The following is a 12,712-nucleotide window of genomic DNA, read 5'->3' on the forward strand; positions in this document are numbered from 1 at the left end:
GGTGTAACTAAATAGAAAAAAAAAAACCAAACCCCAAAACCAAAAAACAAAACAAAACAAAAAAAAAAATCAGACAAAACCAAAAAACAACCAACACACACACAAGAAAAAAAAAATCAGACAATCAGACTCAAACCACCTGAGGTAGATTGTTTAGTAAATGATGCTGAAGTATTTCATAGATAAGATAACACAGGATCCTTCTGCAACTACGTTATTTTCAGTGTTGTATCATCACCATACGTACACATACACTCTTATTTGACAATACAACACTTCAGGCATCTTTATACTTGATCTACTAGCAGCACCTTGTAAATAGGGCTGCATTAAAACTTGACAATCTGCATTTGGATTTGCTAGGAGACGGTCATGACATTGGCTTAAAATATGGATTATTACACCATGAAACCAGCAGTGCCAAGGTTTGTGCAGAGATATAACATGTAAGGTTACTTTACATCCTGGCAAATGATTTTTTTTCATTCCCTCTGTAACACCATATGTTTCTACCTAAGCGTGCACATACACTTGAAAACATATCCCACACTTCCCCCTGAAGGTGATCTTTTCTATGTAGTTTCCCCTAATCCTGGAAACAGGGCGAACAAAAAGGTCCCCCTCTAATCCTGCTAACTCACCCTGGCTTCACTGCATCTCCCAGAACCCTGCAGCAGTCACAATTCATTCTAATCACTTTACAAAACAATCTTTAGTAAAAAGAGGAAAAATGCAGACTTGTAAGCCAATTTAAGAAATAACTGCTGATACATCAGTTATTGACTATTTCACTCCTGCTCATGATAGTGCTCAAGGCAAAACCAAGAACAAAATGACAACATCAACTGCACGCAATAAACTGTGGCCCAGGAGAGCACTGAAGCCCTAATTGACAGCTGTCAAGCTAATGGGAGAAATGGCAACTGATTCTGGAAAATTCTGTTTTCCAGGCAGATATTCAGGGGAATCTATCATGCCTTTTTATATTTATGCCCCTTTTTTTTTCTTTATTGTTCCTCACACTTTGTCGAAAAGGAAAAAAAAAGGGGGGGGGGGGGGAAGCAGAGGACAGCCATAACTAATCATGTTGTCAGCTTGCTGCTAGGAAGAATCTCTGTCCAACAGAGAAATATGTGGCAGGTTTGGAGGCAAATAACGCACCAAAGGCTGACACTTCAAGTACCTTTATAGGTAATCTACTTTATTGTTACATTTAGTTTTGGGGTATGTATGTAGTTGTTAGCAATTCCCATAAATTAAAGCAAGCATTCAACTTCCAGAGGTCAGAGCTGCGTGGAAATCTGGCTGCACAACCTGCGTGCCATCTTGCATCTGTACTACTGTGGTGTACTCCCAGCCTTGCTCGGAAGGTGCTGGTAACTACCAAGAGCACCAAAGTCCCAGCAAAGTGGAAGTGCTCTGCATCCCTGAAAAATCAGTGCAATGTATTTCAGTATTTACTGACCATGTGTGTCTTCTGAATGTAAGCAAGGAAGCTGTGAAAAGCCTAGAGAGTATGCAGCTAGTTCTAGGGTTTAAGCCATACTATATACAAATATATATATGTATAACATATATATACACCATGGGCCCAAGTTTGGCTTTTTTCTCAGAGGCTTCAAAATTCAGTGCAGTTGTCTGGATCTAAAAAAAAAAAAACAAACCAAACAATAATTGTTTTATTCAATCTCAAAAAAAAAAAAAGTAAATGAGTTTCCAACAAATGATTAGCTCCCCATCCCTCCTCAGAAAAGCTTTATCTGTATACAAAATATGTATTGGGTAATTTCTGTCAGTAGGAAGTATATTTTCTTGATCTTTTAAATAGATTTCTAAATAAGCTGTGAGTAAAAGCTATAATTTAAAGACAAATAATTACTGTTTGCATGAACACAACTGGCCTCTATTAATGCAGTATCTTAGCTTTCCTAGACAGTAGCCTCTAACCAGTAAATACCTTCTTCCTCCTGACTTCAGTGACAGAAGTCTTTGGAGCAGGAATTCTGTCTTCTTGCTTTAACAGGTGAGGAATCAAAATGCGATCCCCAAGTCTTCCTCCCAGATTTCTCTGTGCTATTCACCTGAGTCTCAAAGCAAACAAACCCAAATTATCATTTTTACAGATTCTTGATTCTTATAGACAGCTTTAGTCTTCCACAGTGTGGTGTTAACACTTGGGCTAGACATAAAGAATTTGTGCACCTGTCTGTTCTGTCTGCAAGCTCTGTGCTGCTGAGAGTTCTTTGTTGTTGTTATTCTACTCCAGACCATTAAAAGGGCCCTAATTCCTATGACATGATTATCCAGGTACCAAAGCCCATTTGTCACCTGCAGCAGAAAATTGAGTTAATGCACAACTAAAGGCAACCAGGACTGTGTAATATCAACTTGATTACATCAAACTAGCTGCAAACCTAATTCTGCTGGATGACACTGCGTGGAGCTTGTCATCTCCAATCATTAAAGCTGTCAGGAATCCATCAGGTTTACAGCTAATTAGGTGAACACTAATGAAGCTGGCAAAACAACTTTTCTTTTTTTTTATGGCTGAGCGGACCTTTCAGTTTGGAGGAAAAAAAAAAAAAATTCTCGAGTATTCTCAAGGTTGCTGGGGACTGGATTTCCTGAGTTACCAATCAGCAGACATCTTTAATTCTCCCCCCACCACCACCTTTTTTTTTCTTTCTCAGTACCAAGCAATCAATTTGTCATCACTCTCAGTATGCCACAAAAGCAGTCATGAACCTTATAACTCGCAGCTCTGCAGCCAAAAAGGGGAGGGGGGAAATAAAGAAAGTTTCTTCTGTCTTAAAATAAAACGCCTCACACAGCTCACTTATTTATCTTCATGCACTTATCAACAGCATAAATGTTCTTGTTTTTTCACTCTTGTCAAATAAGTAGCCCTTCAGTCATTCTACATCCCCCATATCCATTAGGCAGAGGCATTTTGATAAAGTAAAGCCAAAGCTAGTGTATGGGAAAGAATGAAAGCACTCACTCTGCCAACTTCTGATTGACCATTAAGCTATTGATGAATGTGCCTGTCAGGAGAGAGACAATTAAATCAAATATGAAACAAAGTCGTTTTGACGGGTCATTTTGATAGAGCAAAACCATTCTTCCATCTCCTATTAGTCCTGCAGTCAAGTTTTTGTAATGAATATTTCTTAACTAACCTGTTATTTCTTAGCTGTTTTTTTAAGGTGTTAAAAAAAACAAACAAGGCCTTTGCTTTTACTGCTGTTAGAAAAAGTAACATTTCCAATGTGACCAATAAAGCAGCATCACAGTGGGAAGCAATTATACACAATACTAAATGTTTAATGTGGCTATCAAAAAGCTAAAAGTTTAAACAGATTACACTTCTGCTGAATATGAAAGATAGATCACACATCATGGATGATTCACTTGAGAAGGAGGGAGAGCTGGAAAGTGATGAAGCGAGAGAAAGATGCCTCAAAACCCATGTTTAGGGCAGAAACGTTTTCTCCCAGCCCTTGGAGAGCCCAGCACACAGCACAGTTGAATATGTCAAACACTTGCAAGAGCTGGATTTTGCAAAACTCGACTGATGTTACATAAGAGAATTTCATGAACCTTAGGAAAGGTTCCCCTTTTTAATTTATTTGAAAAGTATCACTTGATGGGCACTGGCCAGAAGTGCAAAATATTATTGTGAAGTTATTTGGCTATGACATTGACAGATTGTACCGCTACCACACTGCAAAACTTTCCAAACTTCCTAGCTATTAGTATTTGGAGCAAGGCTGCTAAGAAGTCTGGTTCTCTGTTTCAGAAGTATTCGATAAATGCACATATATGTCAAGGAAGAGAAGAAAGGAAGTGCGGACATCATAGTTTTTTACAATTCACATCTCTCCCCAAAAACATCGCTGTTCACTATATCCAGACTGTACTACTGAGTTGCTGGGCAGTGTGAATGCAGAGGCACATTTCTGGATGTCTCTTCTGTACCAACAACCCATCAAGCTGCAGGACTACCTGCTCAGAGCAGTTACAAGCACACCCACAGATGCACTCACAAGAACACCCCTAGAGAATCCAGACTCTCAGCCTGTCAGCACACAGTCTTCCTATGTAAGAGGCGAGTCATGGGTGACATGCTGGTCCCCAAAACTGTCCCTAACCAAACGCAAACCTGTTCCTCCACCATCCCCATGCCATGGGGCTCTGTGGCACCTCCAGCCAAGGAGCCCCTCAAGTTGTGCTAACCCAGAGTTGACAGGCCGTGTGTGACGTCACCAGCCTGGCGTTACCACGGCAAGTGATTTATTGATGTTTATCGGGAATGAATAGATCAAAGGCAGCCAGATGACAGGCGATCAATCAGCCATCAAATCAAGGATGGCAACAGGCCAGCGAAACCTCTTCCAGCCCACATAACCCCAACTAAGGATTACTGTAAAATTATGTGTGGCTTTTTTTTTTGGTTTTGTTTTTTTTTTTTTACTGTTTTCTTTTCAATTTGGCTTTTCAAAAAAAACGTTGCTTAAGTTTAACAGGAGTTGACATTTCTGGCATAAGGAAAACAAACCAACCAAACAAAAAAAAGCCCTCACCAGGACAAAACCTTTAAAAGTATTTCCAAAGAGAAAAAGAAGAAAAAATAAAACCCATGGAGGAAATCGTAAAGGAACTATAAGAAACATTCACGAGGCATTTGACAATACACAGACCCCTTTTTCCCCCAAACCCTTTTGGTTTCCTTCGCAGCATCTCATCTGGACTCATAAATAAGAAATCAATAGGATTAACAGAAGAGGTTGCTAAAGAAAGTGGCCGACTCAGTGGGTCTGTGTTCAACAGAGCCATCCCCAGTGTGGTATGAGGTGAAGCGAGAGAAAGAGAAAAGTTGGGCAAAGGAACAGGCTCTCAGCTTGGATCATCAAGTATCACTGCGGAGCCTCCAAATCACTTTGTCCCCACCATTTCATTCACAGCGTGCCAGGTATTTATATACCTCCTTTTACAGGAGGAAAAAAAAAATATAAATATATATTTTTTTTAAAAGGAGCATTTTCACTGGCTTTCACTAACCATTTGTCTGTGAACTAAGGGGATGGAGAAGAACCAAGACCATGAGAGAGAGAAGCAAAGTAGGTGCCAAAGTAAGGGCTGGAAATGAACAAAATTCGCCTCCTTACCCCACCCCTGGAGTCATACAGATACAACACATGTAGTATGTGCCCGCACACAGCCGCCCGGCTTTCCCCCAGTACTGACGGCAGAGTCAGAGAATAATTCAAGTGGCTACCAAAGTAGGGACAGGGCTTTCATGTGTCCCCACCCCAAGGAAAATAAAACCCAACAAACAAAATTACATACAGCACACACACACTCCCCGCCACAGTGCTGCGCCTCCAGCCCGAGAGCTGCTCTGCAAAGCAAGGGGAGCGGGGTATGGCGGGGGGGGGGGGACGACCCGGTACGGACCGACGGTCTCGGCCCGCTGGCAGGCGGTTATGGACGAGCCGGCGGGAAGCGAGGGGAGCGGCAGGCGGCCGCGGCTCTCGTACCTGCTGCGCGCCGGGGCGCTTGCTGCTTCCTCCTCGGCATGCTGAGCTCCGGCGGCCGGCGGAGGGGGGGCTGCCTGGGCGCGGGGGTGGGAAGAGTTGCTTCAGCCCCTGAGATCCGGTGAGCTGCTCCAGCCTCGGCTCGAGGGCTGGGTTGGGGATATATTTTTTGTTGCTGTGCATACACGATGCCGAGGAGGAGGAGGCGGCGGCGGCGGCGGAGGAGGAGGAGGCGGCACAGAGGAGAGGACAGCCCTGCTGCTGCTGCTGCTGCTGCTGCTGCTGGCAGAAGAGGGGGGAAGTTTGACAAATCGCCCCGGAGGAAGGAGGAGGGGAAGCCCCCCGAAGAGGTGAGCGGGCGGGAGGGCTGGGGGGAGCCCGTAGTCCCCCCCACCCCACCCCGCGCCCCCGGTGCCTGGCCGGGCTGAGAGATCACGGCATAAAGACGGGGAATTTCTTGGCAGGAGTCGGCGGAGCCTCAGCCGGCGCTCTCCACTCCCCGGCTCCCGGCTCGGCGCTGGAGCGGCGGCAACAGGCGAAGCTTGAAGGGAAACGAGATGATCGCAGTGTCACTCAAACTAGTCCGCAAAGAGAGAGAGGGGCTCCGCACTCCCACCGCCTCCCGCCCCGGACGGCACCTTAACTCTTTGCGCATCGCGCCGCCGGACAGCCCGCCACCGGCCCGGCCACGGCGGCGGAGAAGCGTCCGCCAGGGGCGAGCGGCGGCAACGGGGTGGCCCCCTCAACCACGGCACCTCCTCCGCCGCCCAACTTCGCCCGCCACCGCTTTCCTCAGCAGCCCGCGGCAGCGGAGGGGCTCTGCCCGCCGGACCCCCGGGAACGGCACGACAGGGCAGCGCAGCCACTCCGCTCCCCGCCGGCAGCCCTACCCTTTCCGCACCCGCGCGCGCCCGTTCCCAGCCGGACCCCCCCCCCTCAGCCATCGCCTGCCGCCACGCTGGGGCACGGGACCCTCCTGCCCTGCAGCCTTTTCCCACCCCTTGCCCCAGTGAGATGGGCCCGGTACCTGTCCCCGGAGCTTGAGCCCCGTCGCCGAGGAGCTCGGCCGCCCCATGGGGTGACAGCGGTAGCGGCCCCAGTCCCCGCCTCACCCTGCACCTCAAGCCGCCGCCCGCCCCGGCCCTACTCACCGGAGCGCCGGGCAGCCGGCCGCTCGCCGGCACACATCCAGCCCTTCGGCTCCCACCTGGCTGGCGCCGCGGCCGCCCGGGCTCCGCTGCGCGCCTGCGGGCGGAGTGTCGGCTGGAGCCGCTCCGGCCGGGACCGGTAACGGCGGCGCCTCCGCCGGCCGAGGCGCTGCGCCTTGCCCCGCGGTGCCGGCGGCCGGCCGGGCAGCGGGCAGCTCCCTGCTCTTCGGGAGATCACTTTTTCCTTTTGGGGGGCTTTTTTTTTTTTCTTTTGAGTTTGGGATTTTTTTGGCTATTTTTTTGGTCCAAGTTCACCGGCGGAGCCGCCGCGCTCAGCCCAACTCAGCCCAGCGAGCGCCGACAGATCGATGTGCTGAGGGTTTGATTGTGCATCCCTGGGCGGCGGGGCCGCGCACCAGCGGGGAGGGCTGGGGCGGTGGGGGGGGGGGGGGGGGGAATGTGGGGGGGTCCGGGCCGGCTTAAGCGCCTCCCGCCTGCGCGGGCACGGCCGTTCCTCTGCGCTCCGCACCCGCGGCCGCTGCCGGAGGCCGCCTGGATAGGGAGGGGGCTGGGGGAGCGGAAACAACAGCAAAAAAAGTAGCGGGTTTTTTTCTTTCATTTTTCCTTTCTTTCTGGTTTTGGGGTTTGGGGTTTGGTTTTTTTTTTTTGTTTTTTTTTTTTTTTTTTTTTTTAAATTCACGGGGAGGAATAAAACAAAAAGGATTATCTCACTTTTACGGTAAGATCAAAAAAAAAAAAAAATCTCCGCTCGCCCCCATTCTTCGGGTTTTGGGATAATTCCAAATACCTGACTAAGTGCAGATGTTGTTGCGTCTTCGCATCTTATAAAGCCGCCGCGCCGCTCTCTGCTCCCGCTTTCCTCTCCAAGTGGCAGGGAATTCAAACACTTTACATGAAGGGTGGAGGACGATTGGGATTTTTTTTTTTTTAATTATTATTTTTGAGGGTTTTTTCTTTTTTAAGATGATCTTTAGGATAAAAAATAAAATCGCAGTCGCTTAAAGTCCCCGCGAAATTGCTACTGTTGGGGGAAAATGAAACATTTCTTGCAAACAAGGAAACGGTGAGTTGTCAACTGCCGGTTCAACTGCGAAATTCGCTCAGCTCCGTCTCATTTGATACTCGCTGGTTGCTCCTCACAGTTACAGTATCTGCTCAGGGAAGGAGCCATCAGATCTACTTAAGAGACGGCACCGAGACGTGCCCCCCTCCCCAAAACCCCTCTGTGTGTGTGTGTAAGCGGGTGGGTGGGTGCCGCAGGACGGGGAGCGGGCAGACCCGGGCAGCCCCGCTCGCCGCCTCATGCCGTTAGATCCGCCCTAACATCTGTCTGTCTCACCATTGGCGCATCCATCAGTGTCACCCCGGGCTGCACATTGCAGCGACAACACATCAGACACAACGCAGACCGGGGGTTCGGTACAAATAACCGACATGCTCAACAACTTCACCGGGAAGGATGCGACCAGCCGCAGCATAAGTATTTACAAATGTTCCACAGCCCCGGGAAACGGAGTGAGCTCGGCTGCGATTAATAACTTCTTCCTCCCCGCCCCCTCCTCCGCTTTCAGTAGGAATTAGGAAATAGAAAACCTCAATAATTCACGCCCCACCACAACCCCCCCACGACCGATGTGGCTGGGGCCACTCCCGGCTGCCCGGGACCGCGTTAAGCACACGGAGCCCGGCGGATCGGGGAGCCCCGGGGCTGGGGCTACTGAGAGCGCAGCATGGAGGGTTCCTCTGAGCTCCCGAGCAGGAGAGGCTGAACTAAACTTTGTGAGATCCAGGTGGGAGCAGGGGCACCGGGGTCACTGGTTCCGGTGAAACGCCCTGGAGACCACAAGTACCGTGGAAGTGACAAGGCTTCCTTAGCTATTTCAGCCCTGTAAAGGCAGCTCTTAAACGTGCGGGAGACTTATCCGTAGCAGGAATCACTGAGCCTTCACTAGTCGGCTGCAGCGGCCAATCACTAGTATGAGGAGGGGGGGCAAGTTGCAAGAACTTTTATCCCCCCCCCCCCCCCGCTCCTTCTCTCTCCCTAAATCTGCTCACCTTCCCCCAGCTGTGCATCGCATGCAGCCCGCGGGGTGCCCCGGCCCGGGGCTCTCCGGGTGCGCACCCCCTCCGCCGGCCCGGCCCGGCCCCTCTCGCTGCTCCACGCACCCCCGTGTACGGGTGTAGTGTCGTGTGTGCTTCAGTAGCCTCCCTCGCAGAGCTCGCCCCCCCGCAGGAGCGCAGACCCCGGCAACCCCAGCACCGGAGACCGGTGTCATTGCCCAAACCCTGCGGAGAGCCCCGCGGGGCTGCCCCGCACAGCGCGGGCCGCAGGCACGGTGATGTGGGAGTGCACCAGCCTGGGTCTAGAGTTGAAACAGAAGTCAAACTTTCCCTAAACAGCAGTAGGAAGAACTTAGGCAGTTCAGTTAGAATAATAGCTCTCGTGTGAGCGTGAGAGAGGGAGGCAGCAGCTGTACGCGCACCCCAGCACATGCACTGCACTTACACATTCACAACTCCCAGCGCCAAAATAGTCAGGAAGTTGTGGAATAACTGGGTTGTTAACTCTACCCATGTTTTTAGGGGAAGAACAACAACAAAAAAAAAGTATTGTACTTCCTATCAGACGAGTTACAGAGGGAAACGCAGATTCCTTCATGTGCATCGGCGTCTTTGAGGGACACAGTCTATTTCAGAGAGCCAAAACCCGTAGTTCTACTAAGGGTAACATTTACAAACATAATGCATAAAATCGATGACTGTACAGACTCCAACTAGAAAGAGTAAGCACACGAGGATCAGCTCTAAGCTCTCTCTTCCCGGCAGTTTTAAACCACGGTCCTAATTATTTATAAGTCGCATAACGAGATAACCACCATTCCTCAACTTCCCATCAGCTAAGAATGGTTTATATCTCCACGGTGTGCACCGAGCAGTGCCCTTCCTTGTGGTACTTTTTCACTGTTCATTTCATTCCCCCAAGTGAAAACTCCGGCAGTTTTCCAAGAAACATTCCCCCAGGCACCCAGGTCCGAGAGGGCTGAGCTGCTGAAAGGAACGCGGGGATTAACCGTTAGTTGTGGGGATAACTAAGGAAATACCTATGAGAATAACTATGGGAATAAGTATGGGGATAACTATGGGAATAATTGTAGAGATAGCTGCGGGGATAGCTATGGGGATAAGTACGGAGGTAACTATGGGAATAACTATGCGGATAGCTGTGGGGATAGCTGGGGAGGGCCAGTAAGTAAGTTTATTAAATGTAGATCAGCTGCCTCTTAGAAACCAGCGTGTTTCGGCTTTGACCTTGTTCTCTCCCCAGCAGAGTGCTGGTGTTTCACCACACGCTCGCTGCTGACACAGACGGGAGAAGCATGTCCCGGGCTCCCCGGGCCGTGGGTACCCGCTCTCCGGGCCTCCTCTGCTCACCCCGGGGGTCCCTTTTAAGACCTGCCCATCCCGGTCTTTACCCCAGCCCTCCCTGCCGCACTCCTCAAACGGAGCGAAAAGTACTTCGGTTTCTCCCGGCGAAGAACAAAGACGCAGGAAGCAGTTTTCATTAAGGCTGGACTGGATGAACATGTATCTGACAAGTTTGTTTAAAAACACCGCTGCCAACGACGGAAAAAGATGCTACCCCGCTTTTGTAAAATACAGAGCGTTGTCAATAACCACTATAACAGCGATAGGAATCTAAGAGGGGAACAAAGACATTTTGTAATATCTACATAACCGTATTAGAGCAAAATTATTTTAAAATGCCTAAGAAATCCCAAACCTCCTGAATACAAATGAATAAAAGTTTTTCTTCGGGCTAAAATCTTCGCTTGAATGTAAATTGTTTGGGTAAGTGAATTTACACAGCAGCAAAGTTTGTTTGTCTTAGTCCAGTAGCTTTGCTTTAACGAACCAGATGTTTTGTCTGTAAATTGTCAGAGGACTTTCACAATTCTGACATGGAATAAGCTCCAGAAAACCAGCACTGGAAGAGCTATGTCCGGGTGAGCTGGACCAGGCGTTTCGGAAAGAGCCCAGGGAAAAAACAGAGAGGGAAGGGTAAGCACGAACGGCAGCTTCATATTTGGAAGCATTCGCTTTAAAGCTGTAGGTAATCGTGCTCTGATCGATTAGCTTCCGTTTGGAGTTCAAAGTGATTCCCTACCTAACCCCAGATAGCAGAGCTATCCCCCCCCTCCCAATAAAATAAACAGACACTGGGGGAGGGGACATTTTGGCTTAGGAACCAGCAGGGAACTCCCACAGCGGCTCGGCCCGTGCGGCCACAGCCACTCCGCAGCCATCCGCTGCCCTCCGCGCAGCCGAGAGGGGCTCGCCGGGCGGTGCCGGTGCCCGCAGCGGGCGCTCCTCCCGCCCATCCCCGGGCCCCGGCCCCCTTCCCGCGGGGCCTCAGCCCACGCCTCGTGGGAGCAGCCCCTGCCCGACACCAAGTTGGCGAATTAAACTTGGGAGGCGAGAGAGGGTCCCGGACGCGGCCGTACCGAGGCGGGGGGGGTGATACCGCTGCTTCCCCCAGACAGCCGGGCCCCGCCGCCTCGCCTCCCTGGGGAGGGAGTCAAGGACTCGACTGCGTTTAGCGGTGCCTGCCTGCTGCGGCCCCCGAGCTCTCTGGAACCCCACTCTCCCCAACCGGGTTTTCTCGGGGGCGGCGAGTGGCGTTCGGCCCAGCCAGCCTCTGCCCCGGCGTTTGGCACTCTTTCTGGAGGCGACGCGTGCGAAAATAACATCCACCATCTCTGTTCCGTCCCGGTACATTATCACTTTCTTTCTCCCCACCCCTCCCCTTGAAAGGACTTTGGGTCTCTGAAGAAACAACCGGACGCTGTTTTTCAGGAAATACGCGGTACCAAGGCTACTGTAGCTTCACGTATTCACTTGGGCAGTAGGAAAATCTTTCATGAAAAATAGTTACAGAGCCTGGAACTCCACCACATGCGACACCAAAGCTATTGTGCCCGCAGAAGGGGGTTAGCTAGTTTTACCTAAGCAAGGTTTGACTAGCTGCTGGCTGTGAGGCAGGCTGGCAGAGGTTTTAGGCTAATCTGAACAGCGGGGTGGGGTGGGGGGGGTGCATCTGGGGAAGGGGCAGGGATTCCGCTCTTATTTCTCTCGGCACCTGAAAGTTTTGATTGCACAGCTCAAGCCGCTATTCTTTTGCTGACCGTCTGTGATTTAGAGCAATATTTTGTTATGCACAGATACTCTTAAAAGGAACAAACAGGTGAAGTGGGAAGTTGACCAAGCCTAACCCCGAGCAAAATCCTTCTTTCTTCCCACAGCAACCTATTTACCAGGCGAGTTTTTTAGTGATTTGTACATAGTGCTTGCATTACGATATGCAAGTTTCTCCTCAGTTACCTGCCTGCCAGAGACGCACCTCCACCCGCTTTGCTCCCAGCCCCACCACCTGGTTACTCATCCACCGAGTGAAAAGGCACTACAACCGGCCCCACAAAGAGCCCCGAAGGGAGACGCAGACCACGACTGGGGTGACGACCGCCTGCCTCCGAATCCCCTCCGACGTGGGAGTAAAGCTGCGCAGGCCGTTAAGGCCACAGCGGGGCACACGGGCATTTAAAACCAGACATACGGAGGGGCTGCGGGGTCGTCAGTCCTCGCTCCCCAGCAGCTACTGTTTAGAAGGACTTTATTAAATTTACTATGTCTGAGGAGCACAGCGCCCACATACCGCAGAACATGTGCGGAAGTTGGAACAGCGGTCTCTCTCCCTCCGCGCAGGTCTCCGCACATGCGGACGGCTCTCAGCATCCTCACTTCTCTGAGAGAGGAAGAGGAGTGCAAATATGAATACGAATCCGCCTCTGTACGCAGTGCCTTGGGAAAGCTGCCGGCAGGCCCCTCTCAGCCCTCCCCGGACTTGCGCCCCGCTGCGAGCTCAGGTCCCTGCTCCTTGTGCCGGTCTGCGAGGGGAAGCGCCGGGGTGTTAGCAGCGGCTCTGCCCGCTCTCGGCAGTACCGAGCCGGA

At 50.6% G+C, this 12,712-nt stretch overlaps 2 protein-coding genes across 4 annotated transcripts in view; one reads left to right on the forward strand and one right to left on the reverse strand.

Moving 5' to 3' along the window:
- Nucleotides 1–6,818, reverse strand: part of TSHZ3 (teashirt zinc finger homeobox 3) — a 66,526-nt gene extending 59,708 nt beyond the window's left edge. For 2 of the 3 annotated variants that reach the window (XR_009961977.1, XM_062604864.1), the window contains exons 1-2: nt 6,689–6,818; nt 5,541–6,078 (exon numbers count right to left, since the gene is read on the reverse strand). Coding sequence is in view for 2 of the 3 variants with exons in the window: in XM_062604864.1 (XP_062460848.1) it covers nt 5,541–5,580 (40 nt within the window). In the remaining variant the exon portion in view is untranslated. Of the gene's footprint in view, nt 1–5,540; nt 6,079–6,175; nt 6,297–6,688 lie in introns of those variants that run through there. The other variant, XM_062604865.1, reaches the window with a different exon arrangement.
- Nucleotides 5,726–6,801, forward strand: LOC134156663 (serine/arginine repetitive matrix protein 1-like). The gene is made up of 2 exons (XM_062604916.1): nt 5,726–5,887; nt 6,002–6,801. Exons 1-2 carry the CDS (start codon nt 5,726–5,728, stop codon nt 6,548–6,550), a joined length of 711 nt encoding a protein of 236 aa, XP_062460900.1. The 3' UTR covers nt 6,551–6,801.
- Nucleotides 6,819–12,712: the final 5,894 nt, after the last annotated feature.

The sequence above is a fragment of the Pezoporus occidentalis genome, unplaced genomic scaffold (genome assembly GCF_034315485.1).
Source record: "Pezoporus occidentalis ecotype Australia unplaced genomic scaffold, CSIRO_AGI_Poc_V1 ctg89, whole genome shotgun sequence".
Lineage (NCBI taxonomy): Eukaryota > Metazoa > Chordata > Aves > Psittaciformes > Psittacidae > Pezoporus > Pezoporus occidentalis.

Bases quoted from the DNA above. Each gene is read 5' to 3' on its own strand.
- LOC134156663 (XM_062604916.1), top strand. From the start codon at position 5,726: ATGCCGAGGAGGAGGAGGCGGCGGCGGCGGCGGAGGAGGAGGAGGCGG. The intron at 5,888-6,001 runs GTGAGCGGGCGG...ATTTCTTGGCAG, and splicing joins AGGGGAAGCCCCCCGAAGAG to GAGTCGGCGGAGCCTCAGCC.